Source organism: Portunus trituberculatus, chromosome 43 (genome assembly GCF_017591435.1).
Source record: "Portunus trituberculatus isolate SZX2019 chromosome 43, ASM1759143v1, whole genome shotgun sequence".
NCBI lineage: Eukaryota > Metazoa > Arthropoda > Malacostraca > Decapoda > Portunidae > Portunus > Portunus trituberculatus.
The window spans coordinates 8,392,455-8,419,410 of NC_059297.1; the positions used below are offsets into that span (position 1 = coordinate 8,392,455).

Below are 26,956 nucleotides of genomic sequence, written 5' to 3' on the forward strand. Positions count from 1 at the left end.
TCTTTAAATATTCCTTGATAACATATTCTATAAACTCAAAATATTGAAATAAAAATATCTCACATTTATTATGAGTGCTACACCCTGCAAAATGTGTTTATCATTTATATCACTAAAAGGAATAATGAAATAACTCAAAAACTGAACATGAATCAAGATAATATATATATGTGTGTGTGTGTGTGTGTGTGTGTGTGTGTGTGTGTGTGTGTGTGTGTGTGTGTGTGTGTGTGTGTATATATATATATATATATATATATATATATATATATATATATATATATATATATATATATATATATATATATATAAATTTTTTATTTTTTTCAAATCTCTTAAAATTACACAGACATTATATTCCTTGATATTTCAGACAAAATTCATGCTGTTCTACAATAAATACTTTCCCAAGATATTTTGAGTTTAATATCATTGACAAATTAATGTATATGATAATATAATTCAGTACAAAAAAACAAATAAACAAAGATTTAATATATAAGTTGAACATAGTACATAACTGCACATTAGTTACATTTCTAGATAATATTCTCAAGTTTATTCTTCATTCTTTGCTGAGGAACTATCCAATTTCTGCCTGAGCACAAGAGTAACTGTACCATCTGGCAATTTTTTCAAGAAGTTCCAGGCTTCAATACGTGCCATCCCTGTCACATCAACTGCATTCACACTGACCAGCTCATCACCCACCTTGAGAATACCGCCCTTGTCTGCCGCACCACCTGTGAAAAAAGGAATATATATTCAGGTGAAAAATATAAGTATCCAATATCTTTCAAGGAGGCACTAGCAATCACATTTCATGATGCTGAGACTGAGAGGTCAATAATGAAATTGAAACACTCATATAAAGTAGCAGATTACCACATGATATGGAAAACAAATGCATTCATAAATATATTGTACTCTGCTTCACTATCTCCATGAACATGCAGATGTGGCAACATTAACCATGCCTGGACTGACTGACTGTATCTGCAAATTCTTTTCAAATTTGTAACATATTTACTCTTCTTATTCTTGTCAGAGTATTCATTTACAAGGTATGCATCACATTACACATGTACAAATCATTCCACATCTCACAAGTAATTGAGGAATTGGGTAAGAATAATGAATCAATGGCCTGCAACATTGCAAATTTAAAAAAGATGGCATCAATGAGTAACAATGTTATGATGTTCAAGTGTTGTTGGATGATGAAACTAGAATGTCAAAGCTGGTATTTTAAATACAGTGATGGCAGATACAAAATTATCCCATCAAGATCTAATAGAATCATGAAAATACTACTAAATGGCATTTATTCAAGAAACTTTCAGGTAAATCTTTATATTTCTTGCTTGAAGGTCAAGCTTGAAAGTGATGCCTGTAAGTACAGTGTTCTAACTGCTTGACTACCAAGGATTCTAGCTAACCATGCATTGGCATACCTTCTAAGATTCTCTCATGTCCTAAACTGAATTTATGACCTTTACCTCTATTCTCAATTTAAAAAATGTCAGACACATACCACTAAATATCTTCTTGACAGTAAGGGGACGATCACCCAAAGGTGAATCTTTGCCACCCTCCAGTGAGAATCCAAGACCTGCACCATCTTTCACCAAGGTTATGGTGAATGGAGGACCTCTGGGGACTGACATTGCTGCTACATCTACAAGATAAATACATGCACATTATAAAATTGCATACCATAATCACTACGTGAATTCTAATAGTTCTAGCTGATCACAGTAAGGCATAATGTTTCTTTAATGAAACTATTTCCAGAGCTGCCTTCATTAATGGTGGAAGCCTAACAGTGTCATAGAAGTCAGAAGGACCATAATAATTCATGATTTCCAAGATAATTTTTAACGTATTCGTAACTTCCACTTTTATATCAAGTAACTATAAATGATTAGATAAAAAAAAGTATTATCATATACGTGTACCATAAACATATCTGAGGATAAATGGGGTATGGCATGGCAAGGACAGAGTAGTGAGAAAAATTTGAAGATATTGAGAGAGAACAAAAAAGATATTGCACCTGAAATGAGGCTTTTGCTGTCCATTGGTGACTCTAGGATCTTGGGGGGCCTTGGAGAGGTGACATGGTTGATGAGGGATGGACGGTGGATGAAGTTTCCATCGGATTCTGTCATGTTTGACTCCTGTGGAGTAACTGAACGACTTCTGGATAGCACAAGTACAACCTCTGGTCTTGGTGACTGTAAGAAAAGATGTACACAAACATATGAAAAATGGTAAATAGAGTAAGTTATGTATTTTTCAAAAGTATCTAATTTTACATTTTCAAATTTTTCCTATGTTCCAAGATGAAAATCCAGAGTATTGGACTAATCTACTGTGTGTGTGTGTGTGTGTGTGTGTGTGTGTGTGTGTGTGTGTGTGTGTGTGTGTGTGTGTGTGCATTTACCTAGTTTTTTTTTTTTTTCTTTATACCATGTGGGCTTTTCACAGGAATTTATGGGCTAAAGGGGATACTTTTTAGGGTACCTCCTATCTCAAAGCCCACCCGCTAGGAAACCGTTGCCCTGAGTGAGGAAGCCCAATTTTTCCTTAAGTTATGCACATTATGTGCTGTAACAACTTCATTATTCAATGCATTCTACTTCTCCACCATTCTGTGTGGAAAACTGTATTTTGCAATATCCTTCACACACTGCCTCATCCTGATCTTCTTTACATGACCTCTTGTCCTTCCATCTTCTTCTGTCACCAGCACCAGGTCTTCCTTGTCCATCTTTTCAATGCCATTGACTAACTTGTACATTGTTATTATTAGATCTCCTCGTTTCTCTTCTATCTTGTAAGGTTGATAGTCCCATTTCCTTCAGCTGTTCTTCATATGTTAATTCCTTTAGTTCCAGTACCATCTTTGTAGCAATTTTCTGTATTTGTTCTAATCTTCTTATATCTTTTTTAGAGCTCGGAGACCACACCACAGCTGCATATTCCAGCTTTGGACGTGTCATGCTTGTGATGATTATTTTCATCATATCTTTGTCCATGAAATGAAATGCTACTCTTATATTAGTTAACATTTTATATGATATACTAAATATCTTACTTATGTGTTTTTTGGGTTCAGATTTTCCTGTATAATCACTCCCAGATCATTTTCCTCTTTAGTCTTCATTATTTGTTCCTCTCCCATCAAACAGTTCCATACCAGTCTTCTTTTGCTCTTTCCTAGTTCCATTATGTGACATTTCTTGGCATTGAAGTCCAATTTCCACGTCTTACTCCACTCATAGATCTTGTTTATATCATCCTGTAACAGCAAACAGTCCTCCTGGGTTTTGATAACTCTTAGCAGCTTTGCATCATCAGCAAATATATTTATGTAACTGTTTATCCCATTGTAAATGTCGTTTAGATAAATCTGAAACATAATAGGGGCTAACACTGACCCTTGTGGCAGTCCACTTGTTGCTTTACCCCAAGATAAATATGTATCTCTGATCACAGTTCTCATCTCCCTGTCCTTCAAATAATCCCTTGTCAACTCTAACAAAGTTTCTCACAGTCCTCCTATGTTCTCTAGTTTCCAAAGTAGTCTTCCGTGAGAGACTTTATCAAAAGCCTTTTTTATGTCCAATTTGACACACATGACTGTCCTGTCCTAAACCCAAATTGTCTGTTTGTTATGATTTGCTCTTCTTCCAGATGTTTAACCCATTTATCTTTGATAATTATTTCACAAAACTTCTCATAATGCTTGTAAGTGACACTGGTCTGTAATTTAATGGCTCAGTTGTCTTTCCCCCTTTAAATATTGGTATTATGTTGGCTCTTTTTTCATTCTAGTGGAACTTTCCCTTCATTTAGTGAACTTGTAATTATTTCCCAAATTGGATCCAGTAGTAGCACCCAGCCTGATACACCATCTAGCCCCATTGCTTTTCTGACATCCAAATTATCCCATAATCTTCTAATATCCTCTTTGTGCACTGTGATTTTCTGTAATCCTTGGCAATGCAATTTCCTATTTGGTTCTGTTAAATCATCTTCTACAGTGAACATTGTTTTGAAGCTCTCATTCATTATTTCACATATTTCCTTCTCTGTTTGGTATGTCTTCCCTCCTTTAGTTATTTTTCTATTGTTTCCTTGAATTTCATTTTGCCACTTATGAATTTGTAGAAAAGCTTGGGTTCGTCTTTGCTTTTACTTACCACATCTTTCTCAAAGTTTCTTTCTTCCTCTCCCCTTACTCTAATATAATAATTTCTCACATCCCTATACTGCCGTTTGTTATTGTCATTCCTCTGCTTTATGAGTTTCTTCCAAGATTTATCTTTTGCCTTTTTAGCATCTGCGCATCTAGCATTGTACCAAGCATGAGTTTTTTCTTAACTCTATAAAAAGGTATGTATTTCTTTACTCCTTCATTATATTTCTGTAAAAATATTTCATATATTCCTTGTATTATTCTTTTGTACATAATGTTTCCTCATTCAATGTCAACAAAATAGTTCCTTAATTTTTCAAAATCTGCTTTTGCATAATTTAATCTCTCTTTTTTGTAGTCATCTCTGCAGCTTATCCCATCCACCTCCTGTATTTCCAGCTCTAATGTCACATGATCAATTCTTTCCATTGGACTAAGGTATTGTATGCTGGGAGGGGGCTCTAGTTTCTTTGTGAATACTAAGTCAAGTAATGATGGTTCTTCTTCTCCCCTTCTGTACCTTGTTAACTCCTCCACCCATTGGTCCACTGTATTTACCATAGCCAACTGTAACTATTCTTCGCTCCACTGTCCAGCATTATCTATTACTTCCACCTCATGTGTGAGTGTATTTACCTAGTTGTAGTTTTACAGGGCCTGGGTTTTATGCTTGTGTGGCCCCGTCTCCTTATCTACACTTATCCAATCTTTCCTTAAAACTGTATACACTCGTTGCAGACACTACTTCTTCATTCAAACTGTTCCACGTCTCAACACATCTTTGCGGGAAACTATACTTTTTAATATCTCTTAGACATCTTCCCTTCCTCAGTTTCTTACTATGCGATCTTGTGCTTGGACTGGCATATTCTTCTCTCAGGATCAGATACTCATTGTCCACTTGGTCCATTCCGTTGATCAATTTATAAACTTGTATGAGATCCCCTCTCTCCCTTCTCTGTTCCAATGTTGGAAGATCCATAGCCTTTAGTCTCTCCTCATATGTCATCCCTTCAAGTTCTGGGACCATTCTTGTAGCCATTTTTTGTAGTCTCTCCAGCTTCCTTATATGTTTCTTTTTGTGAGGGGTCCACACTACTCCTGCATATTCCAATCTGGGTCTTATTATAGTACTTATCAGTTTCTTCATCATTTCTTTGTCCATGTAGTGAAATGCTATTCCAATATTCCTTAGCAAATTATATATCTCTGAAAATTCTATCAATATGGCTTGCCGGTTGATTATTTTCTTCTATCGTCACTCCCAAATCCTTTTCCTTTTTACTTTCTCCAGTTCTACTCCATCTCCCATCTTATAGATTCCCACAGGTCGTCTTTCACTCTTTCCCATTTCCATGACATGGCTTTTGTCCACATTGAATTCCATCTCCTACATTTTACGAGTACTCCATTCCCAGATCTTATTTAGGTCTTCTTGCAGTATTTCACAATCCTCTTTTTGCTTTATAACTCTGCACAGTTTCGCATCGTCCGCAAACAGATTTATGTAGCTGTTCACTCCTTCTGGCATGTCGTTTATATAAATGAGAAAAAGTATTGGCGCCAATACTGATCCTTGCGGCACTCCGTTTTCTACTGCTCTCCACTTGGACTTCATATCTTTGACTACCTTCCTTATTTCTCTCCCCCTCAAATGAGTTTCTATCCATCTCAATGTGCTTCCTTTTAAACCACCCTTCTCTAATTTCCATAGCAACCTTTCATGTGGCACTTTATCAAATGTCTTTTTTAAATTCAAGTAAATACAATCAACCCATTCTCTCTCTTGTACCCTGTCAACTATTCTAGAGTAGAAACTCAGTAAATTTGTTACACACGACCGACCTTTTCTAAAGCCAAATTGGCTATTTGATAATAATTTGTTGTCTTCAAGGAACTCGATCCATTGTTTCTTTATTACTCTTTCTCACATCTTACATATTACACTAGTTAATGATACCGGTCTGTAATTTAGAGGTTCTTCCTTCCTTCTGCTCTTATATATGGGAACCACCACCGCTCTTTTCCATTCTACTGGTTTGTGTATGTGTGTGTGTGTGTGTGTGTGTGTGTGTGTGTGTGTGTGTGTGTGTGTGTGTGTGTGTGTGTGTGTGTGTGTGTGTGTGTGTGTGTATTTACTTAGTTGTATTGTACAGGGTTCAAGCAGGTGCTCATAGTGTCCTGTCTCCATATCTCCACTACTCAAATTTTTCTTTAAAGCTAGGCACATTATTTGCTGCAACCACTTCATCATTTAATGTATTCCACTTTTCCACCATTCTATGTGAAAATGTGTGTGTAATTCACCACAATTGTTTGCTGGTCACTCAGCCAACCTTTCCACTTTGCAAAGAGCTTGGAGCTCAAAATGACTCAGGTAGGAATGAGACCACACCACACCAGGACAATGAGGCCAAAGCCCCTTGGGTTACATACTGTACCAACATGCTGCAAGATGAAAAAGGGCTACACATTAAGTGTATATTTACCTATTTGTATTTACATAATTGTGACATATGGGAGAAGAAGTATGCTCATGATGTCCCATCTCCATATCCACAGGTCCAACTTACACAGACAATCCCCTCCAGCTTATTCCATGGCTCAGTGAGTCTATTTTGAAGTTATACTTCTTTCTGTGTGTGTGTGTAATTCACCATGGTTGTCTGCTGGTCACCCAGCCAGCCTTTTCCCATTAAGTAGCAAGCTCAGAGCTCATAGACTGATCTTCATGTAGGACTGAGACCACAACGCACTCCACACATCGGGAAAGCAAGGCCACAACCCCTTGAGTTACATCCCATACTTATTTACTGCTAGGTGAATAGGGGCCACACATTAAGAGGCTTGCCCATTTGCCTCGCTGCTTTCTGGGACATGAACCCAAACCCTCTCAGTTGTGAGCCGAGCGTGCTAACCACTACACTGTGCAGAATGTGTGTGTGTGTGTGTGTGTGTGTGTGTGTGTGTGTGTGTGTGTGCGTAAACATATAGATAAATACACACGTATAGTCTCTCTTTCTCTCTCTCTCTCTTACCCATTTGCCTTACTGCACTTGGGACTTGAATCCTGCCCTTCTTAGTTGTGAGCCAAGTGTGCTAACCACTATATGTGTGTTTACCTATGTATGTACTTGTGTACTTGTTGCAGTAGAAAGAGGGAAGCCTTAAGATCCTTATTTATGGAGCCACCTTAAAAATCCTTGTGCTCTGTATTTTCGAATGTTTATTAAATGTATTGCTATTTTTAGAGTAGGGAATATTAGTCGTGGGAAACGAGGAACGCAATAGTGAATACATGTATACAAAGTAGTGATATCATGGAGGGTATGAATACAGGCTTGTAGGTAGCTTGGTCTCTCTTGCTCGCTTGGGACGCACGGAGGTACGTTAATCTCTCACATTCATATGCCTCATGGTATTGAATACACCACGTGGAACATCTAGACCGGGTAGCTAACCTGTATCCGTCCTTGCTAATGCAGGAGTCTGTCTAGACCCCTTGTGTGTGCGTGACCATCTGGAGACGCCCAACAAACAGGAGAAATAGAGAAGGAGAGAGAGAGAGATGAGTGATGAGAGAGACACCAAGAGGAGGATCTTCATAGATAGATTGCCAGTTGAGTCCATGGTTCCCCTAGCTCCCCACATAGGCCATGTGTCAGGTTAGATATGGCAGTGGTAGGAGTGCTCAAGTGGTGACTGGTGTTCATAGTACCTTTTTGGTGTAAGGGCATTGCCATCGCATAGAGAAAGAAAGTGTATTCCTATTACTTTTCATCATTAAAGTTTATATTTTTCTTTACCCTGTTAGTTTTGACTTGTCCCAGGGAGGGCTGAAAGGGTAAACGGTCTGTACCTGGTACTTGGGACCAGTACAGTGGTGGCAGCAAGAATAAATGCCTCAGTACACTTGTATTTACATAGTTGTGACATATGGGAAAAGAGTTATGCTCATGCTGTCCCATTGCCATATCCACACTTATCCAACTGTTCTTTAAAATCATGAATATTTCTTGCACAGACCATCTCCTCCAGTCCATTTTATGGCTCAATGCTTCTATTTGGGAAGCTATACTTTTTTTCTCTCTTTGGTGTGTGTGTGTGTGTGTGTGTGTGTGTGTGTGTGTGTGTGTGTGTGTGTGTGTGTGTGTGTGTGTGTGTGTGTGTGTGTGTGTGTGTGTGTGTGTGTGTGTGTGTGTGTGTAAGTATATAGGTAGAAAAACACATAGTACAGTGTCTCTCTCTCTTACTTATGAATATAAGCACATAACTTAAGCTAAATCTCAAGAACATTACCAATGGAAAAAATAGTGAAATTAAAAAAAATTACCTTAAGTATACTAAGAGCCTCCTTGTGGGTCACACCTCGAAGGTTCTTGCCATTGATGGAAAGAACTCTGTCTCCACGCTGGATGCGGCCATCACGGTCAGCCAGGCTGCCAGGAATAACTTTGTGCACCTGTTGAGGGAGATAAGAGAGGTGAAAAAAAAAAAAAAAAAAAAAAAAAATTACTTACACTGATACACTTCTGTGTATCATGATGAGTGATAAAAGGACATAAAAGACAAAGATGTATTAATGAACTGAAGTCTTGATGCATTATTGTCACCACTGTCCATCAGTCTGTTTATCCTATTTGATTGGTTTAAGTTTGAACACTGTTCAAATAAGATTATGACGTCCTGTTAAGTTAGTGATGGTCATTTCTTGCAGCATATTGAAGAGATAAACAAAGTTACTGGAGATTAAACTCTGCAACCTTGACTTTTAGCTCTGTTGAGTCATTAATACATGAGTTTCTCTTTATACTTCATCTTACAAGTTAGGTTTATACAAAGATCAGGGACTGAATGAAAAGTATAACATTACATGTTTTTTTTTTTTTTTTCAAATATCCAAAGTAATTTATACATTTAACATCAATGATCAAAATTCACAATCCTAGTTGTCACTTTTTTTTTTTTTTTTTTATGTAAGAGGGAACACCAGCCAAGGGCAACAAAAATTACATAAAAAAAAAAAGTTGAATAGATAAGAATTAGAAGTGGACTTCAAGGATGGTAAAGGAGTCATTTTTTTTGTGTATTTTTTTCTATTTGAAATTTTGTGTGAAGTAAGATTTGTCTTTAGAGGGCAGGTTGTGACTGCCTCCTTGTGCTGTGAAACACAAAGGGAAACGTTCAGTGAGGTCACAGCTGGCTTTAATGACAAGTTCACAGCACCCCCTGAACCAGTGCTTTTCAACCTCACTAGGAGTATTTATTGGTTTGGAAGGTGTCTACTGCCTCCCCCAACATATTGATTAAAAAATCAGAGCAAAATGAGTGTCATGAATAAATTACCAACCAAAAGCTAGAAATAGCACTAGTTACAAACTAACCAATACTGATAAGTGCAGATTCAAATAGTGACAGAAAGAAGATAAAGTAAATTAGTTTCAATGAAATATATACCACATATGCAGTTAAGGTAAGAGTAACTGTGTGCCCTTCATTCCACTGCATTTTGTGTCTTTCCATCTAAAGTCTCTGTTATGTTAATAATTTTAAAATCTCACAATTGATAGATTCTAAGCAGATCAGACAAATTATAAAGTGAATGATAACCAGTCACAGAGCTTGTGAGTGGTATGCTACTTGAGAAATGATTGTGAGTCTTCAACCTTTTGTTTAATTAACGAGTAAGAAAAATAATTGTAACATATAAATCATTTGCAAGCAACATAGAAGCATTCAAGGTTGGTTACCCGACAGATAAACAGGTTTCATCCACCAGTATGATAACGTGACTCGGTAATAACATCCTTTCACTGCTATCCATCATATCATTAATTGCAAACCACTCAATGATTTCCAGGTGTTCTACAGTCAACGTTTACGTTTTTCATAGGTGCTTGCGTATATTTCTAAACTGTTCTTTTTAGGTGTTATGAATTATGCTGAAAAATAGTTCCTACTAATAGCTTTGGAAATTAATGCAAGATCATGAGACAGGCTGAAGAAGAGACAGAAGGACAATATACATAACTTGTAGTACTAGTTGAGTAGACAGGGGGCAGAAGACAGCACCTGAAAAGACTAGTGAGGAACAACGACTTTATACAACATAAGAGCTGTTGCAAAAGCTGCAAAGTCCAGTGATTAATTCCATACGTGTTATGGAACCTACCGTAATCTCCTTTGTTTCATAGTCTGCGCCGCCCGCCAGGGTGATGCCGATGGAACCGTGACCGACGATCTCCCTGTGCAACACCACCACCAGGATTTCATGAGATGGTGTCCCAGATTCCTCCAGGGACTGGTTAGCTTCCTCAATCAGTTGAGCCAGTTCCTGCAAGACACATTCTCATCAGGCTATCTACCTAGACATACTATTCTCGGAGCAATGAAAGTTGGAAAGGAGCAGCGTACGTTGAGAGAGAGAGAGAGAGAGAGAGAGAGAGAGAGAGAGAGAGAGAGAGAGAGTAGCCACAGCTCTTAACCCGCATTCCTTCTTTGGAGTGCACAAGGAGAGAGAGAGAGAGAGAGAGAGAGAGAGAGAGAGAGAGTAGCTACAGCTCGCAACCAGCCTTCCTTCTTTGGAGTGCACGAGAGAGAGAGAGAGAGAGAGAGAGAGAGAAATATTTCACAGAAAAAAAAACAACCAACTGGGAGCGGCCGACCTTGACGAAGGTCGCTTCATGACTACACTACACCATTTTTAGAGGAGTTCTATTGCTTGATTCACACTAATCTGTTTCCTTTTCATAAGGGCTGAGTTCCTGGAACAACTTATCTTGGAAACATACTTATGAGAAGACGACGACGGTGACGACGATCCTAATAATAATGCGTTTCCTTATTTCGATTTCACCAAAGAAAGAGAAAGAGAAAGGAGGGAAAAAGAAAAGAGCGTGAAAAAAAATGCGACGATTAACGATGTTAGGTAATGAACAATACATATACTTCCTACATGAGATTACAAGGCTTTTAAACATTAGCAGAGGATTAGAAAAGAAGCAAAGGAATTTCGGTACTCATATTCCAAGCTATGTGATCCGCTGCTCAAGAAGCAATTGTTATGACGCTCACATCCTCACGCAAGTCACTACAAGGTGAGGCATCTATAAATAGATCTAAAAACAAATGAACAAATGATATAAAATAAATAAATTGAAGTAATAACTATATCCTTAATAACCGAGAATCACACACACACACACACACACACACACACACACACACACACACACACACACACACACACACACACACACACACACACATATATATATATATATATATATATATATATATATATATATATATATATATATATATATATATATATATATATATATATATATATATATATATATATATATATATATATATATATATATATATATATATATATATATATATATATATATATATATATATTTATATTCCCAGCATGTTTTATATATTTACCTATTTACCTATATATTCATTGTTGTAATCACTTCGAACATATCCACTGCTAACTGCATTAATGTCATGAATATACATATTTCAGAGAGTAAAATAAAGTGGAAGAGAGAGAGAGAGAGAGAGAGAGAGAGAGAGAGAGAGAGAGAGAGAGAGAGAGAGAGAGAGAGAGAGAGAAGCAACTGAAAAGTTTCTGAGGTTCAGGAAAACGTGGTTAGCAGATGTGACCTGATAGACGAGAAGCGGGAGATTCACTGTCATGTGGTCTTCTCACCTGTTGCCTTTGCCGAGGATGTTATTGTTGCTACTTCAAAGCTGAAAACAGTGTGTTTGTTTTCTGAAAATCACGAGGGAATTTGAAAAAAAAAGCGCTCTAGATGAATTTGAGATGCAATCAGTTCAATAATTATCCTATTGTTATTATTCCCTCACCTTGAATAATATACTTTCTAGTGATAATATAGAAAAATGAGAGATTAGGAAGGCACTGGAGTGGGACACTGAAGATGGGTGATTAACAAAGCATGAGAAACAAAGAGCCTGTGTGACTGACTGTCCGACAACCTGGGAATAACGAAAAAGAGAACGGCGAGACTTTTGCAGAGAGAGAGAGAGACAGGCAAATGGATCCATGAAGTGGAAACAGAAAGTACGAAAGCCATTTTCTTTACAGTCTAATAACAATATTCCATTAGTTGAGATATGGAGAAATTTCGTCTCGTAACATTATCTAAGAAGTAGAAAAAAAAAAAAAAAGGACTGTAACTTCATACGTTCTATAGGTGTTACACTGGCATGCTCGGAATGCATGCCTATACAGGTGTGCACATCATTATGGTGAAAATAAAATCTCTCTCTCTCTCTCTCTCTCTAGAAATGAAGCCATTACTCACTTGTGGAGATATAAGGGATGTGGAGGAAGCGAGAGAGGTGATGGAGCCGTACTGGTCGCGCTGTCCAGAGGCCAGGGATGTTACAGAGCCGTAATGCGCCCCAATCAAACCCTCATCGCTATTTGTTGAATCCAGAGACGACATGCGGGGATGTGACGAACCTGCACCTATTCCTCCGCGCTTCCTCATGTCATGGCGTTCAAAAGCTCTCATGATATCGTCAATTTTAGGAGTGGTGGAGGCACCCACACGAGGGAATGAGATGCCAATGTTGGCACGAGGACGTGAGAAGGCATCTAGGACCTCCTTACTTGAAGTCCGTGAAAGAGATGTTTCAGGAGTGAAGAGATCATCACGGGAGTCCGTGGAGGCAGTTGGACTGAGCTGTGAACATCCGGTGAGGTAATTGGAATCTATCACGCCCCCATCGCCACCCTCAATGAGACTAGTAGGTCGAGATGGCGCGCCCCAGTCCCTCCCTCACGTCGGTCGCGCATTTTGACGCCACCATTACCATATTCTGGCATTGACAGCTTGCGATCAGGAACTTCTGCCCGAGGAATATCAAGGTTCTCAGCGCGGGTGTCACCACTGCTGCTGAGGCTGTTGGAGGAAGACTGGATAGATTCGCCACGGAGATCTGGCTGAGATGGCTGAGGCCCGTCCACATCAGTCTGGTTATCGTACAACCTGGAAGGACGCGTTGGCTTCTCCAGAGTAGATGTCGTTGCCGATCGTTCCTCATATTGGCGTGAAGATCGAACAGAAGCCTCAAGTCGACCATTGCTTTCCCTGCGAGCCAAGTTTGGTTGGGGAGGCGCTGCTGTGTCCTCTTCGGCACGCTGCTGCCACTTCTCAGCCAAGGCGCGGAATCCCCCTGATTTTTTCTTGGTGCGGTCAGGGGAGCTTGAATCAGAAGCCCTTCTCATTCGTTGAATTTTTGATTCTATATCTGATGTGGAGTTGGTTGATCCATATTTCATTTCCAGCTCAGCCCACCGATTTCCCCTCCTAGGATTGGATGGCACACATTGGCTTGTGTCAGAGGAATCTGAAGCCTCTGTAGTCCTTCGCGATGGTGGTGAAGAGAGTGGAACTTCAGCGATTACATCCTTGTTGTTGCATTCGTTAAGTTGTTCAAAATCATCAGTGATTTCATTTACATATGCAACTTTCAACTGCGACTCTTTGTACATTTCTCCCTCCTGGTCAAAATAAACAGGTTCCGCAGACACCTTCGCTTCGTCATACTTGGTGACATGAATGACTGAATCTTTCGAGTTCCGTCTGGACGAATCATGAGAAGATCGTCGAGATGAGGCTGTGGATGAAGTGGATGAAGTAGACGCTTGGCGCCGCAAGCCAGTCACCTTTGGTCCCTCCCGTAACTCAGAGTCTAGCCGATTAGGGAATCGATCTGAATCTTCTCCTCTGTCCGAAGCACTGGAGTATTTGCGAATTATTTCCGGAGTCTGATGTTCGTCACTGTTTTTACCTGAGCTGCATCTCGCAGAATTAATTACGTTCCTTCTGTTTTCAGCTTCAATGCTTCCACGCTTCAGAACTCTTCTGGCGGCATCCTGATCATCCAGAGAATTTTGTTGAGATAACCGTGACCTGTAACCTCTGCCGCGACGGTCTTCGAGTTCATCCTGTTCTGGCATCGGAGAGGATGGGGGTGACATTCCCTGAGAGTAGCTGGATTGTGTAGAGCTGACTGCAGAGTCATTGTCACTGTCTTCGGCTCTGTTATGGCGAGACTCATATGAATTTTTCTGGGAGAGTGGTAACTTACTGTAACTGTGCCTATCACTGTTATATCTGCTATCGGTCATGTCGTAAGTGTGCTCTGAACTGGGTGGAGAAATAGTCTCTAAGCTCTTGGGAGGAGAGTGACATGGTGGGGTGGGGGATGGCTGTGACAAGTCACTAGTAGGTGATGTACTGCATGCACTGTGAGAGCGACCACTAAGTGGGGGAAGGTTATCTGACTTACTAAATACACTCATATTCTTTCGCTTAAATGCAGGTGAATATTTGGGTAAAGTGCTAGTGCCGTGGCTCTTCCATGGTGGAGCATTGAGGGAGCTGTGTCTGCTGGTGTTAGACTCACAAGAATCGATGCTGGAAATAGAATCTGCTTTGTAAAGCCTAGGAGAACGCTGACCTTCACGAGGGAGGGACATGGTTTTAGAGGCTGTTGTTGGCGGTACACTGGAAATACGAGGAAGATCGATGGAGGCCTTATCATTGCCTTCGCTTCCACGACTCTCAGGAATCACCAGTCCAAGGAGTTTTGAGCCAAAACTCTTCCTTCTCTGTTCTATCAGATTTGTGAGTGACGTGCGTCGCTCTCGCTCCTCTGGCTTTTCAATTCCGTACTGGTATACGGAAGGTCGGTCGTAAGCACCCACACTGTGGCGCTTTGTAAGAGATGTTCTACCTATGTCAATCAGAGACTGTGAGCGTGAGTGGAGACCGCTTGAACTAGACTCATCGTCCCTCTTTTCCTCTCGCAGGCCATGGCTCCGTGGAGTCGGTGGTGTGTCATGTCTGATATCCACCTCACTGGATGCTGCTGACATGTGCTTGGTGCTATCCTTAGGCTCAGAAGTACTAACATTAATCATAGAGCTAAACACGGAGGTCTTGCTCAGAGACCGAGAGCTGTTGTGGGGCTCGCGGCCAGATTTGGAATTGGAGCTTGTAGAGTTATCAAGCCGAACGTCGTCCTCAGTGAAGGAGCGCTTCATCGTTCCCTCTTCACTTTCCTGCTTATCCAGCTTTCTAGTTTTAGGGTGAGGCTGGTCAGGGCCGTCTGTAGAAAACATGGCGATCTTATCTCGGACGCTCTTTTCGCTGCGTTCGTCCTGTCTACGCCAACGGCTTCGTGTGGGAGTCTGTTCCCTTGACTTGCGTTCTTCATTCCCCGTCCACTTGTTGTTCCCTGAATCTAAAGTCCTGTCACTGCTGTAGGTCTTACTGGCTGTAGAGGATGAACGAGGTATGGGTGGGGGTGGGCCGAGGGGAGTGCCCGGAGCTGAGCGGGTGCGTGGCATGGTGGCGGAAGGAGGGGGGCTGCCGGGACTGTCTAGCTCCATGGCTAGACGGGAGTAGCGGGCGTAGCGAGACATTTTATCTGGTAGACCCTCGGCGTAGTTACTGGGGAACTCATGTCCGTCTGGGGGAAGCCTGGAGTATGGAGGGGGCGCACTGCCCGAGGAGGAGAAGCGGTGCTCGCAGGTAGCCACGCTCACGCTGCCGCCGCCACCTGGAAAGAAATGCATGACATATAATTATATGATTAAGGAAATAACACAACAGATTATCACTTGCATGATACGTAAACGATGCAAAAAATCAGAGATGTAAACAAAAGTGTTTGCTGTTTGCTGCAATTATTATACATAAACAAATGATCTAAAAAAACAAAGAAATAGATAAACAAAAAAAATGTTAATGAAGTTCTCGCTCCAGCTTAACATTCCAATGTGCCGAGCATGTGAAATATTTGACCTCACACCTCGAGGGGCTGATCTACCTTGGAGTTCAATTGCTAATTTGTGTAAGCCAACAATAACCGGATACTACGTTGCATGTTGGTGGGTCGACATAACCCAAGGTTACGTCGATAAGCAACGTGAGTGCTAAGCATTCACTGGAAGGCGGGAACAATTACATGAAAAAGAAAAAAAAAAAAAAAAGATATTGGTGGTGTGTTATAGAAGCCTCAAGCTCGATTTGACTACGTTGCTCAGTATCACTGTGTCACCTAAAGCTCAGTTTCTCATCCTCTTCTATTAAACCTTACATTACTCTAACACAAAATCTATTTCTTTTTTTTTATTTATCTATATGTTATTTTTATAGAAATGTAACATAAAAACGCCTTACATGATTATGGAATTTGCGTCAAACGTGATATTCTTTAACTGTGCGCCTTGAGAGTGTGAATGTTTATCAGGGACCAGAATTATGACGGTCATTGATGCAGGGCATAGATACTGAAGGCCACTTCACGAGTAAAGAGCAGTGTTCGATGCTGTTATATTTGTAGAAAAGACATATCTCCCTGCTCCGTGACGCTTTTTGGTGAGAGATAACATATATAATAGTAAAATTCTGAGTTTCAATAACGAGAAAGGAAAAAGAAACTAGAAGCTAGATATACAGGTAAGAAGTGATGTGTAATGATTATGAAGTATATTTTGAGTAATCCAACAAAAACATACATAAGCTACAGAACTGAAGTCAAGAAAAGGGAGAGAAATGAAGCTTCAGAGCTGCCTTCGAGACCCCACAGCACAATGTCATAAACGAATTTTTAGAAAATAAGTTACGAGGCCATTTAAGATTATTAGAGAGAAGGTCAAGTGTCTCTCAGGGTTCTAATGAAGCTACAGATTTGTGAGAGGAACATGTATTGTACTAGACCACCTATCCCTCCGGCCACCCACACATCAAGGCCACAATGCCGGGTGGTTAGTGCGATCTGGACAAGCTAATGGCTGCCATTCAAAGTGAAACCCTAACAGAATTTCAAATTTCATAATGACAATGATGATTATACAAAAGAGAACATCTGGGTTAAAAATGTTCATAAATACGGCTATAAACATCAGAACTGGCGTAAATGGGTAAAAATAGTGAATGTACTGTAAAATCTAAACTATATAATAAAACATGTATTGTGGGGGGAAATCGAGTAACCTGAACACTCACTTCTGCCATGCGCTTTACTATACTCTCAAGTAATTTGATATCCTTTGAATCAATAAGAAGTCAAGATTTGTAAGGAGACTGACATACATTAAATCAAAGGACCTGAGACAGAATGAACACATTCAAGACCGTGGAAAAGTGCTGCACATTTACAAACTTTTAACCATGACAATACTTGTACACACTGGGAAAGGAATGAAGGAATCAAAACGTGAAAACGAAGAAAACCTGACCTGAAGGTTAGGAACAATAGTGTAAACGAGAGAGGATGGCAGGAAGAGGTGTGAGGTAAAAGATTGAAACACTGGGGAAAAAACAGCAGCAACCAAGAGGTTACGGGGCTAATCGAATTCTGCAAGGACGTGGCGCTTCTTTCCCAAAGGATGTAGTACGGTCGTCATTTCTTTTGCAGCGATTCCCCATGTTCTTACAGGTCAGTGATCATCACTAGTCTTTGCCACAAGGCTCTGTCTTCTACTCCCTTTCAATCCATATTAGATTGTTAAGTAACTCTTTTCATTTCCATTTTTAATCTACAAGGAGTATTCACCAATTCGACCTTCTGAATAAGTATTATGAGAAAATTCTCTCTCTCTCTCTCTCTCTCTCTCTCTCTCTCTCTCTCTCTCTCTCTCTCTCTCTAAGCACTCCCATATACAGTTGTACTTTTGATTTTAGACCTGCCTTCGTATCCAGTCTAAATTCAGATCTATCAATCTTCTTCCCCGATGTCGCTCAAGGTGGTCATACAGTCATACAGTCAGTAACACGGAGAAAGCATGTCATAAGATCTAGGTACAATGACCTGAAGGGTGACAACATCACAGTCTCAGACGGAATGCACCGCCCCGTGCTGCACGTCATCGACCTGGGTTGGGCGTGCCGCGCGGGGCGTGTCGCTGGGGACTTCAGCGTAGAGACGGGCGAAGAAGACGAATTCCTAAGGGAAGGGTTAGGCGCTGAGCGCCCCTGGATGGCGCCGGAGGTGAGGGCGTGGCGGCCCGTGTTTGCCTCAGGGGACGTGTTCAGCTCGGGCTTCCTGCTGCAGCAGATAGCAGATTCCTGCATCCAGCCCTGGCTGGCGGTGCCCCTGTGGCGGCTGGGGCAGAACTGCGCCCGTGAGGAGCGGAGCTGCCGCCCCTGCCTCCCCAAGGTGGCGCGGGCCCTGGCGGCGCTGCGGCGAGGACTGCTGCGGTGCCAGCTCCAGGAGCCCTTCCACCTGATGGTGCGGCAGTGAGGCACATGTACTCGTACAGTGCTGCGGCACACTCACCGCCTCACTGCCTGGGTGGAACAGGCTCCCCTCCTCATCCTCCCGCCTCCCTGGACCACACACCCTGGCGGCGGGCCCCCTCCTCCTCCTCCTCAAATCCTCTTCTTCCTCCGAATCTACTTCTCCTCCTCCTTCTCAGCATCTACTTCTCCTCCTCTTCAGCATCTACTCCTCCTCCTCCACCTTCATCTCCACCTCCACCTCCTCCTCTTCTTCTTAATCATCTCCTGGCGGAGTGGTGTATGGAAAGGTGGTAGTGGTGGTGGTGGTGGTGTAGGAAGTGGTGGTGGTGGTGGTGGTGGAAGTGGTGGTGGTGGTAGTGGTGTAGGGAGTGGTGGTGGTGGTGGTGGTGGAGAGTGGCAGGGTGGTGGTGGTGGTGGTGGTGGAGGGTGGCAAGGTTGGTGGAGGCTGACGTTTAATTTTTGTCCTTATCTCCACCTCTTCCTCCTCCTCGTCCTCGTCCTCCTCCTCCTCGCCTTCGTCGTCAACGTCATCGTCATCATCGTCGTCGTCCTCCTCCTCCTCTCTCTCCTGGTCCTTCTCCTCCTCCTCCTCTTGAAGCTCACCACGGCAGGAACTACAGCGTGACCTCAGCAAACGTAGTGGATAAGGTGGTGGTGGTGGTGGGATCGGGCAGACGTCCACTGGTAGGTTGGAATCCCACCCCGCACCACCTTGATACTTTGCCATTTGTCGAGTGGCTAAAGTTACCTACATGTCACCAAGATACCCAGGTTGTAGGTGGTTATACCAAAGATGCGCTTGGGTGGTAATATGTGCCCTAATATAGGTACCATTATAAATAAAATTGCCTGCGCCACTAGTGGGCGGAACCTGATCAGCGCTTCTCATACTTCTCATACTCTTCAAGTAAACCTACAGGCGCTATAGGCCAGGTCTCTCTCTCTCTCTCTCTCTCTCTCTCTCTCTCTCTCTCTCTCTCTCAAACACACACACACACACACACACACACACACACACACACAACACGGCCCGGTAGCTCAGTGGTTAGAGCGCTGGCTTCACAAGCCAGATGACCGGGGTTCGATTCCCCGGCCGGGTGGAGATATTTGGGTGTGTCTCCTTTCACGTGTAGCCACTGTTCACCTAGCAGTGAGAAGGTACGGGATGTAAATCGAGGAGTTGTGACCTTGTTGTCCCGGTGTGTGGTGTGTGCCTGGTCTCAGACCTATCCCAAGATCGGAAATAATGAGCTCTGAGCTCGTTCCGTAGGGTAACGTCTGGCTGTCTCGTCAGAGACTGCAGCAGATCAAACAGTGAAACACACACACACACACACACACACACACACACACACACACAGTTCTTTGGGTATGTAAGTACACTGACTCACTGAGCGAGAATGAACAAAGGCACTCTGGGCCTAACTGTCTTGAGCCTCAATGGGTTTGGGGACCAAGTGACTTGATGGTCACCTGTCTAGAGTGTCAATTGTCTTGTGGACCACATGACCTGAGTACCAGCTGATTTTGGACCGTAACCGCCCCCCCCCCACACACACACACACAGAGAGAGAGAGAGAGAGAGAGAGAGAGAGAGAGAGAGAGAGAGAGAGAGAGAGAGAGAGAGAGAGAGAGAGAGAGAGAGAGAGAGAGAGAGAGAGAGAGAGAGAGAGAGAGAGAGAGAGAGAGAGAGAGAGAGAGAAAATATTTACGGATCATCTAATTTTACAAGACACAGCGTAAAGTACAATTAAATCTTATTTTACGCTTCTAAAAAGTGGCAGTACTTTTCCGACAGGCATGTACACAACGAAACTAAAACTGCTGACATTGATACAAACACGATAAGCCAGATAGTTAACTCAATCCACTATTCTTTCTCTTCCATTTCTCCTCGCCAGACCAGGTGTGCCACGAGTTATTAACCCAAGCGTGGTGAACTGAAAGCGTCACATTTCCAAATCCGCCACGACTCGTCACACATACTAGCCCGTCACGCTAAGAGCTTGGAGAGAAAGGTAATAATAGAAAAGTAAATGAAAGTTTGATTCAGTAAGAGGCTTTTGATGTAAGAGATAGGCTGGACGAAGGAAGATCGCGAACATCTATCTACGTAGGTAAAGAATGGCTTGAGAAACAGGAGTATATGAAATTCCAGTCAGACCACATTCTCTTCTGCGCTTCTCCCAGGCCTTGTCTTCCGTATGACTGGGACAGATGGAGTGAGGACGGCCGGTTCCGTGAGTAAGGGGCGGCGCGGGGGTGAGAAGGGAGGGGAACATGAAGGGCTTGGGTGTGGGAAGGCAAGAGCAGGCAGGCGTGAGGTAGAGGAAAGGGGAGACTAACCCTAAGTTGTCTGGTTTTCAGAAATCGACCCTGTACTTCCTTCCCTCCTTTGCCCTGCCTTCACGACCCGCTTCCCGGAACTAGAGTGTTGAGTGTCTGTTCTCACCTATGTACAGTACGAACAGCTGCCTGGTGTTGTTATAATAGCGAACTTTCGTGCCTTACTCAAAGTTTCTTTGTTGATGGTGGTACTTTCTGAATAAACGCATAATGAAGTTGTGTCTTATGTTATTGAAATCTGTAACGTGGTTGCAGAAATTAATGTGTTACGGGAGATATTACTATATGAGAGAGAGAGAGAGAGAGAGAGAGAGAGAGAGAGAGAGAGAGAGAGAGAGAGAGAGAGAGAGAATGTATGATGAAAATGAAGCAGGAGTTGGACTGGCACGGCCCCAGGTGGGTGTTTGGGAGAGTGGGCGGGCTGGGAGAGGTGAGGTGCGGGTTACGGGTTTGGAGCGAGAGTTAGGGGGCGCAGTACTGTTACCTCTGAACCGACACCACAGCTCGGCCGGGACTAGCTCCGCCTTGAGACAGGTATAAGAGGAGGAGAAGGAGGAGAGGAGGAGGAGGAGGAGGAGGAGGAGGAGGAGGAGGAGGAGGAGGAGGAGGAGGAGGAGGAGGAGGAGGAGGCTAAGGTGGTGGTCCGTTGCTGCTGTCTGGCCACCTTTTATCTGACCACGCTGGAATCTGCCCACAGGTTGAACGGTGCAGGGCAAGGGAGGCAAAAGCATACTATATACGAACAAGTAAGCGAGCGTTCCTCCTTTTGCTATTTGACCGCTACACTGGCTCGCTACACACACACACACACACACACACACACACACACACACACACACACACACACACACACACACACACACACACACACACACACACACACACACACACACACACACACACACACACACACACACACATACAGAAAAAAAAGTTCAACCTTTTCGCAAAAACAAACCAAACTGCCAAGACTTCCAGCGCAAAAATCAGCCGCGTGTGCACTGTGCAGTCGAAGGTTCTTAAATATTTCAACCGGTTACCACTTAGGCCAGCATGACTCACCACCGTCCAGGTAGTTTGGCTGGGTGGCGGTGCTCGGCGGGGCGGTCCAGGGAGGGCAAGTTGGGTGCTCCAGGGTGCTGCAGAGTGGTGGTGGTAGTGGTTAGTATGAACCTCACCTGTCTAACAAACACAGCTGTACCGCTTAGGGAATGCCGTAACTCAAAGGTACATGTGACCTGTTGTTTGATTAATTATATCAGGAGTACGTCGACAAAAAAGTGTATCATATAGTCGACTGTATCTATAAACATATTTACCAATTTGTTTGTTTGTTTGGGAATCAAATCTTCTGTTTTACATTTTTCTTTGTATAAAGCCTTCAAGAACCGGATCCGCCTGCAAGTAACCTTATCGAGTCTCCTTGAGCCATGAACCCCGAAGGAAGACCAATATACTCGTAACCTCAAGGTAGTACTCAGCCTTTCTTTCACACACACACACACACACACACACACACACACACACACACGTGGTAGCTCAGTGGTTAGAGCGCTGGCTTCACAAGCCAGAGGACCGGGGTTCGATTCCCCGGCCGGGTGGAGATATTTGGGTGTGTCTCCTTTCACGTGTAGCCCCTGTTCACCTAGCAGTGAGTAGGTACGGGATGTAAATCGAGGAGTTGTGATCTTGTTGTCCCGGTGTGTGGTGTGTGCCTGGTTTCAGGCCTATCCAAAGATCGGAAATAATGAGCTCTGAGCTCGCTCCGTAGGGTAACGTCTGGCTGTCTCGTCAGAGACTGCAGCAGATCAAACAGTGAAACACACACACACACACACACACACACACACACACACACACACACACACACATACTAGCCTTACAGGAGCGAGCAAACAAAACATGATTTCTGTTGTAAATTAATACGAATATGGTAAGACAATATATCATCCGTTCGCCTATTCAGAGCGGCCCTGTCATGCAAAAGCTGCTGCATCATCCAGCCAGTCAAGTGACCTCCGTAAGCATTGATCGAGAAAGCCGGGCAGGAATCCACGTCACGAAGATAAACAATCCATCAGAACCCGGAATCAGGAGAACACTTGTTGTACTGGAAGCCATTTTCATGAATCAATCTTACGGCAAGGTATACTGTGTCTCGATATTTTATTGATACAAGGACGCAATGATCAAGTATATGTAAGAGTGTGCTGGAGGGAGAGAAGTGGAGGGAAGTAGAGGGAGGGAGGTGAAGATGAGAGCAGTGATAAGGGAGAGGCCAGCGGTAAAGGACCAGTTCTCATCCCAAGGTGGCGATTGTATTTTTCTCTGCCTTTCCTCACATATGGAGAGGCGATAATCAAATTGTTCATATGTTAAAGATAGCAATAACTTTTGTCACTTATTTAACCCCAAGTAGAAAACAACAATTGAAAAGTATCTGCTCTCATCCCAAGCTAGACACTCACCTATAGATGGAGAGACGATAACTAAATCTTCCATGTGTTAAACGACTATAATAACTTGTTTTTCCGCCAGTTAAAATCTCAAACAGGAAAGGTCAGTGGGAAAATACCAGTTCTCATCACTAGACACTGCATCCTTGCCAGCCTTTCTACACCGGTTTCAATCACAACTGAAAAAGGATAACCATTTTGTTCACCTGATAAAGGACTACAATAACCTTTCCCACCAGTAGAGCGAGATACATCTGTGTGGCCTTTTTAACGGAGGTTCTAGAGTCTAAGAAATGGAGGGTATTTGTACTATCGACAGCTCTATCGGTGCACTGGACGAACGGCATCTGTAGTGGCAAGACCGGTGTTGCGGGAGTGTTGGCAGGCTTTCCGGAACACCACCAGCACCACCACCAGCACTGCGGCACGGTGAGCAGGTGTGGAGCACGTCATGTGGGAAAGCAGTGGTAGAAGTAGGAGGTGGAGTGGAATGGAAGAAAATACTGGATGGTGGAGGTAAGAACGATAAGCAGCGAAGTAAAGAGAGGAGGAGGAGGAAGGGTGAAGGTTACGTGTGTGGGTGGTGAGACCTGAGTGTCATAATACTGGTCGTGGTGCGTTGAAATAAGTGTGATTTCTACTATCATCACTATCATCATCAATATCACCATCGCCATCACCTTGCTACCAACAACAGGAAAACAACAGCCATCATCACGACAAATATTTCTTACAACTTGTGGCCACACACTCGTCATCATCAATCATTCATTCCTTCACATCGCAACACTCACCTCATTCCCGTTATTCAAGTCATTCACGCTTCTCTCTTGTTCAATCCGTCACCTCTCTCTCTCTCTCTCTCTCTCTCTCTCTCTCTCTCTCTCTCTCTCTCTCTCTCTCTCTCTCTCACTCCACCAGGTCACTCTTCCTGTTCCGCACACTTACACTCACCTCACCACTTTAGTCTAACTTTTTTTTCTTCCACTCTCTTCTCACCCACAGCAAACCCTTCAAGTAGTCCACTCTTCTCTCCACTCGGGATATGGCCCTCCTTCTCCCTCCACTCCACACCTGTACCTCCGTATATAAAACACTCCACTCCACTGCTGGCTCACTCATTCGCTCGCCCACTCCACCCTCTTCTCATAACCTCTCACCTTCACCCGTTTCTATCCGTCCTCTCTTCTTTCTTTCGCCTTATTTTTCAGAGAGAGAGAGAGAGAGAGAGAGAGAGAGAGAGAGAGAGAGAGAGAGAGAGAGAGAGAGAGAGAGAGAGAGAGAGAGAGAGAGAGAGAGAGAGAGAGAATGTGGGAGGGATGGGTGGGGCTGACGTGTGAGGAAATGAAACTTAGTAAGATGTGAATGAATTAAACGCATAAATTAACCACGTCCACCCAAAAAATTCAGAATACTGGTTTTAATGAGATACTCTGATCAGGGCTAACCCAAAAACACCCCATGCGAAAGAAATCAAGGAGGAGGAGGAGGAGGAGGAGGAGGAGGAGGAGGAGGAGGAGGAGGCTGAAATATAAGGAAGAATCGAGACGGAACAAGAGTCCTCCATCATTACCACAACAAAGAACCTTAAAGAACAAAGTCTTACCTCACGACCATGCAAATCCATGGCCTGCTCTTCAGGAGGCGTGGCAGGCCCTAGTTTATATATATGTACGAACCACCACCACCACCATCACCACCACCAAGATGTAACTGGCTCGGGTCACCTGAGGTCATCTCCAGGTAACGAGGCGGTCACGAGGGGTGGGGTTAAAGGGACTACGAAACTTGGAGGGATTTCAGCACGAACTCGACTAAAGAAGGGAATGATTCAAAACTACCATGCTCAAGTGAAAGTGCGAGAATAGGAAGAAGAGGAGTTAAATGTGAAGAGGAATGGAAGGCGTGAGAGAGATGAGAGCCGAGAGTGGTGGTGGTGGTGGTGGTGGTGGTGGTGGTGGTGGTGGTGGTGATGGAATGAGGTGGAGGTAACAAGAAGTATGGCATTCTCTTTGTTCAGTCTGGGTTGGCTGGCTATCGGCGCCCCTTTCATTTCTTCCAGCCCTCTCGCTATCTCGCCACACACACACACACACACACACACACACACACACACACACACACACACACACACACGCACAGGTAATTCAGCCGCAGTGTCAGCAGAAGAACCACAATGAATTAAGGTTGCTGCTCACCCCCAACAAGGAATAGAAAAAAAGTAAGTAAATGTCAAATATCCGCAAGAGAAATGACTGCCCGGAATACCTAAACTAAATGAAGACAATGACTACTAAACAAGCAGGACTGGTGATGTCTGAAGACAACAGTATACAGGTGTATGGAGAGCTGTTGGTCAGCAGAAAACGAGAATGCTAAGCAGAGAGAGAGAGAGAGAGAGAGAGAGAGAGAGAGAGAGAGAGAGAGAGAGAGAGAGAGAGAGAGAGAGAGAGAGAGAGAGAGAGAGAGAGAGAGAGAGAGAGAGAGAGAGAGAGAGAGAGAGAGAGAGAGAGAGAGAGAGAGAGAGAGAGAGAGAGACCGGCCCATCTTCTACCCACTCCGTCCTTCACCTGGAGACCGACTATGTGGGAGAGAGCGCGAGAGGAACGAGAGAGAAGGTTAATTCATTCACGTGCACCGCCACTACACAACAATTTGGGTCCTGCGCCGAGGCCGACACCACCGCACGGGGCACCGGAACCAAACACGCCCCGGGACCAAACATTTCCTCCCGTCGCCAATGGCAGGAGAGGATAAATTACAGAGCGCCACGTCCTGTCTCGGTTGTTCCTCCTACTGCTGCTGCTTCTTCTACGCCGCGCCACATGGTTCACTTGTTGGCATGTGCACTCGAGTCCTGTTACATATGTCAATCAGTCACTGGAGGGCTAAGATGAATGGGGACTCAATTTCTACAAATCTTAATGAAAAAAACAAACAAAAACAAATTACATATTAAAAATAAAATTACTTTTACTGACACATTAATCTACCTGTCAAATACTCGTAGTGATTCTTAGTGAAATTGATGCGATACGAACACTGGTTTTCTCTCACACTTAGTACTGGTTACACCTTACCTCTCTCTGCCCTGCAACAGAAGCAGCTGGTCTCACACTTGAACAAACATCCGCTCGGCTCAACCACAGACGCGAGGGTTTCACGCTGCCATCTAACATGAGGCAGAAGTTGAGTGAACAATGCCCAGTGTTCAGCCTTGCTGATGCCAAATCCAGCCTCAGTTAAAGTACCACTTAGACTGCACACGACAAAGGAACATATGCGAAGACATGACAAGGAAAAAATTAAAGAACATCACCGTAAAAAAAAATTTCTCTCTCTCTCTCTCTCTCTCTCTCACACACACACACACACACACACACACACACTATCACCATCATTATCATCACTCCTCACCAGCTTCAGTCAGCGAGGGAAAGGAGCCCATACGTTCACCATTCACCTTCACTACCTGACACACCTGTTTCGTTATTAGCTTCCAGCCATGACGCAACGCCCTTGAGAAATGGACACGGAGCTACAAGCCGGCACGAGACCATCTGAATACAAATGCTCTCTTAAAAGGTAATGTCAGTATCAATTTTGCCGAAATAAGCAAAGGGTCGTAAACAAGACGTAAATAAAAA

General features: G+C 43.1%; 1 protein-coding gene across 1 annotated transcript in view; it reads right to left on the bottom strand.

Annotated features, from left to right (window-relative positions):
* Nucleotides 1-333: 333 nt before the first annotated feature.
* Nucleotides 334-26,956, bottom strand: part of LOC123518274 — a 590,049-nt gene continuing 563,426 nt past the window's right edge. Inside the window, 7 exon segments of the mRNA XM_045278997.1 lie at nucleotides 334-743; nucleotides 1,535-1,678; nucleotides 2,057-2,237; nucleotides 8,538-8,666; nucleotides 10,377-10,538; nucleotides 12,550-13,019; nucleotides 13,022-15,820. Coding sequence (XP_045134932.1) covers nucleotides 559-743; nucleotides 1,535-1,678; nucleotides 2,057-2,237; nucleotides 8,538-8,666; nucleotides 10,377-10,538; nucleotides 12,550-13,019; nucleotides 13,022-15,820 — 4,070 coding nt within the window. The 3' untranslated portion in view covers nucleotides 334-558.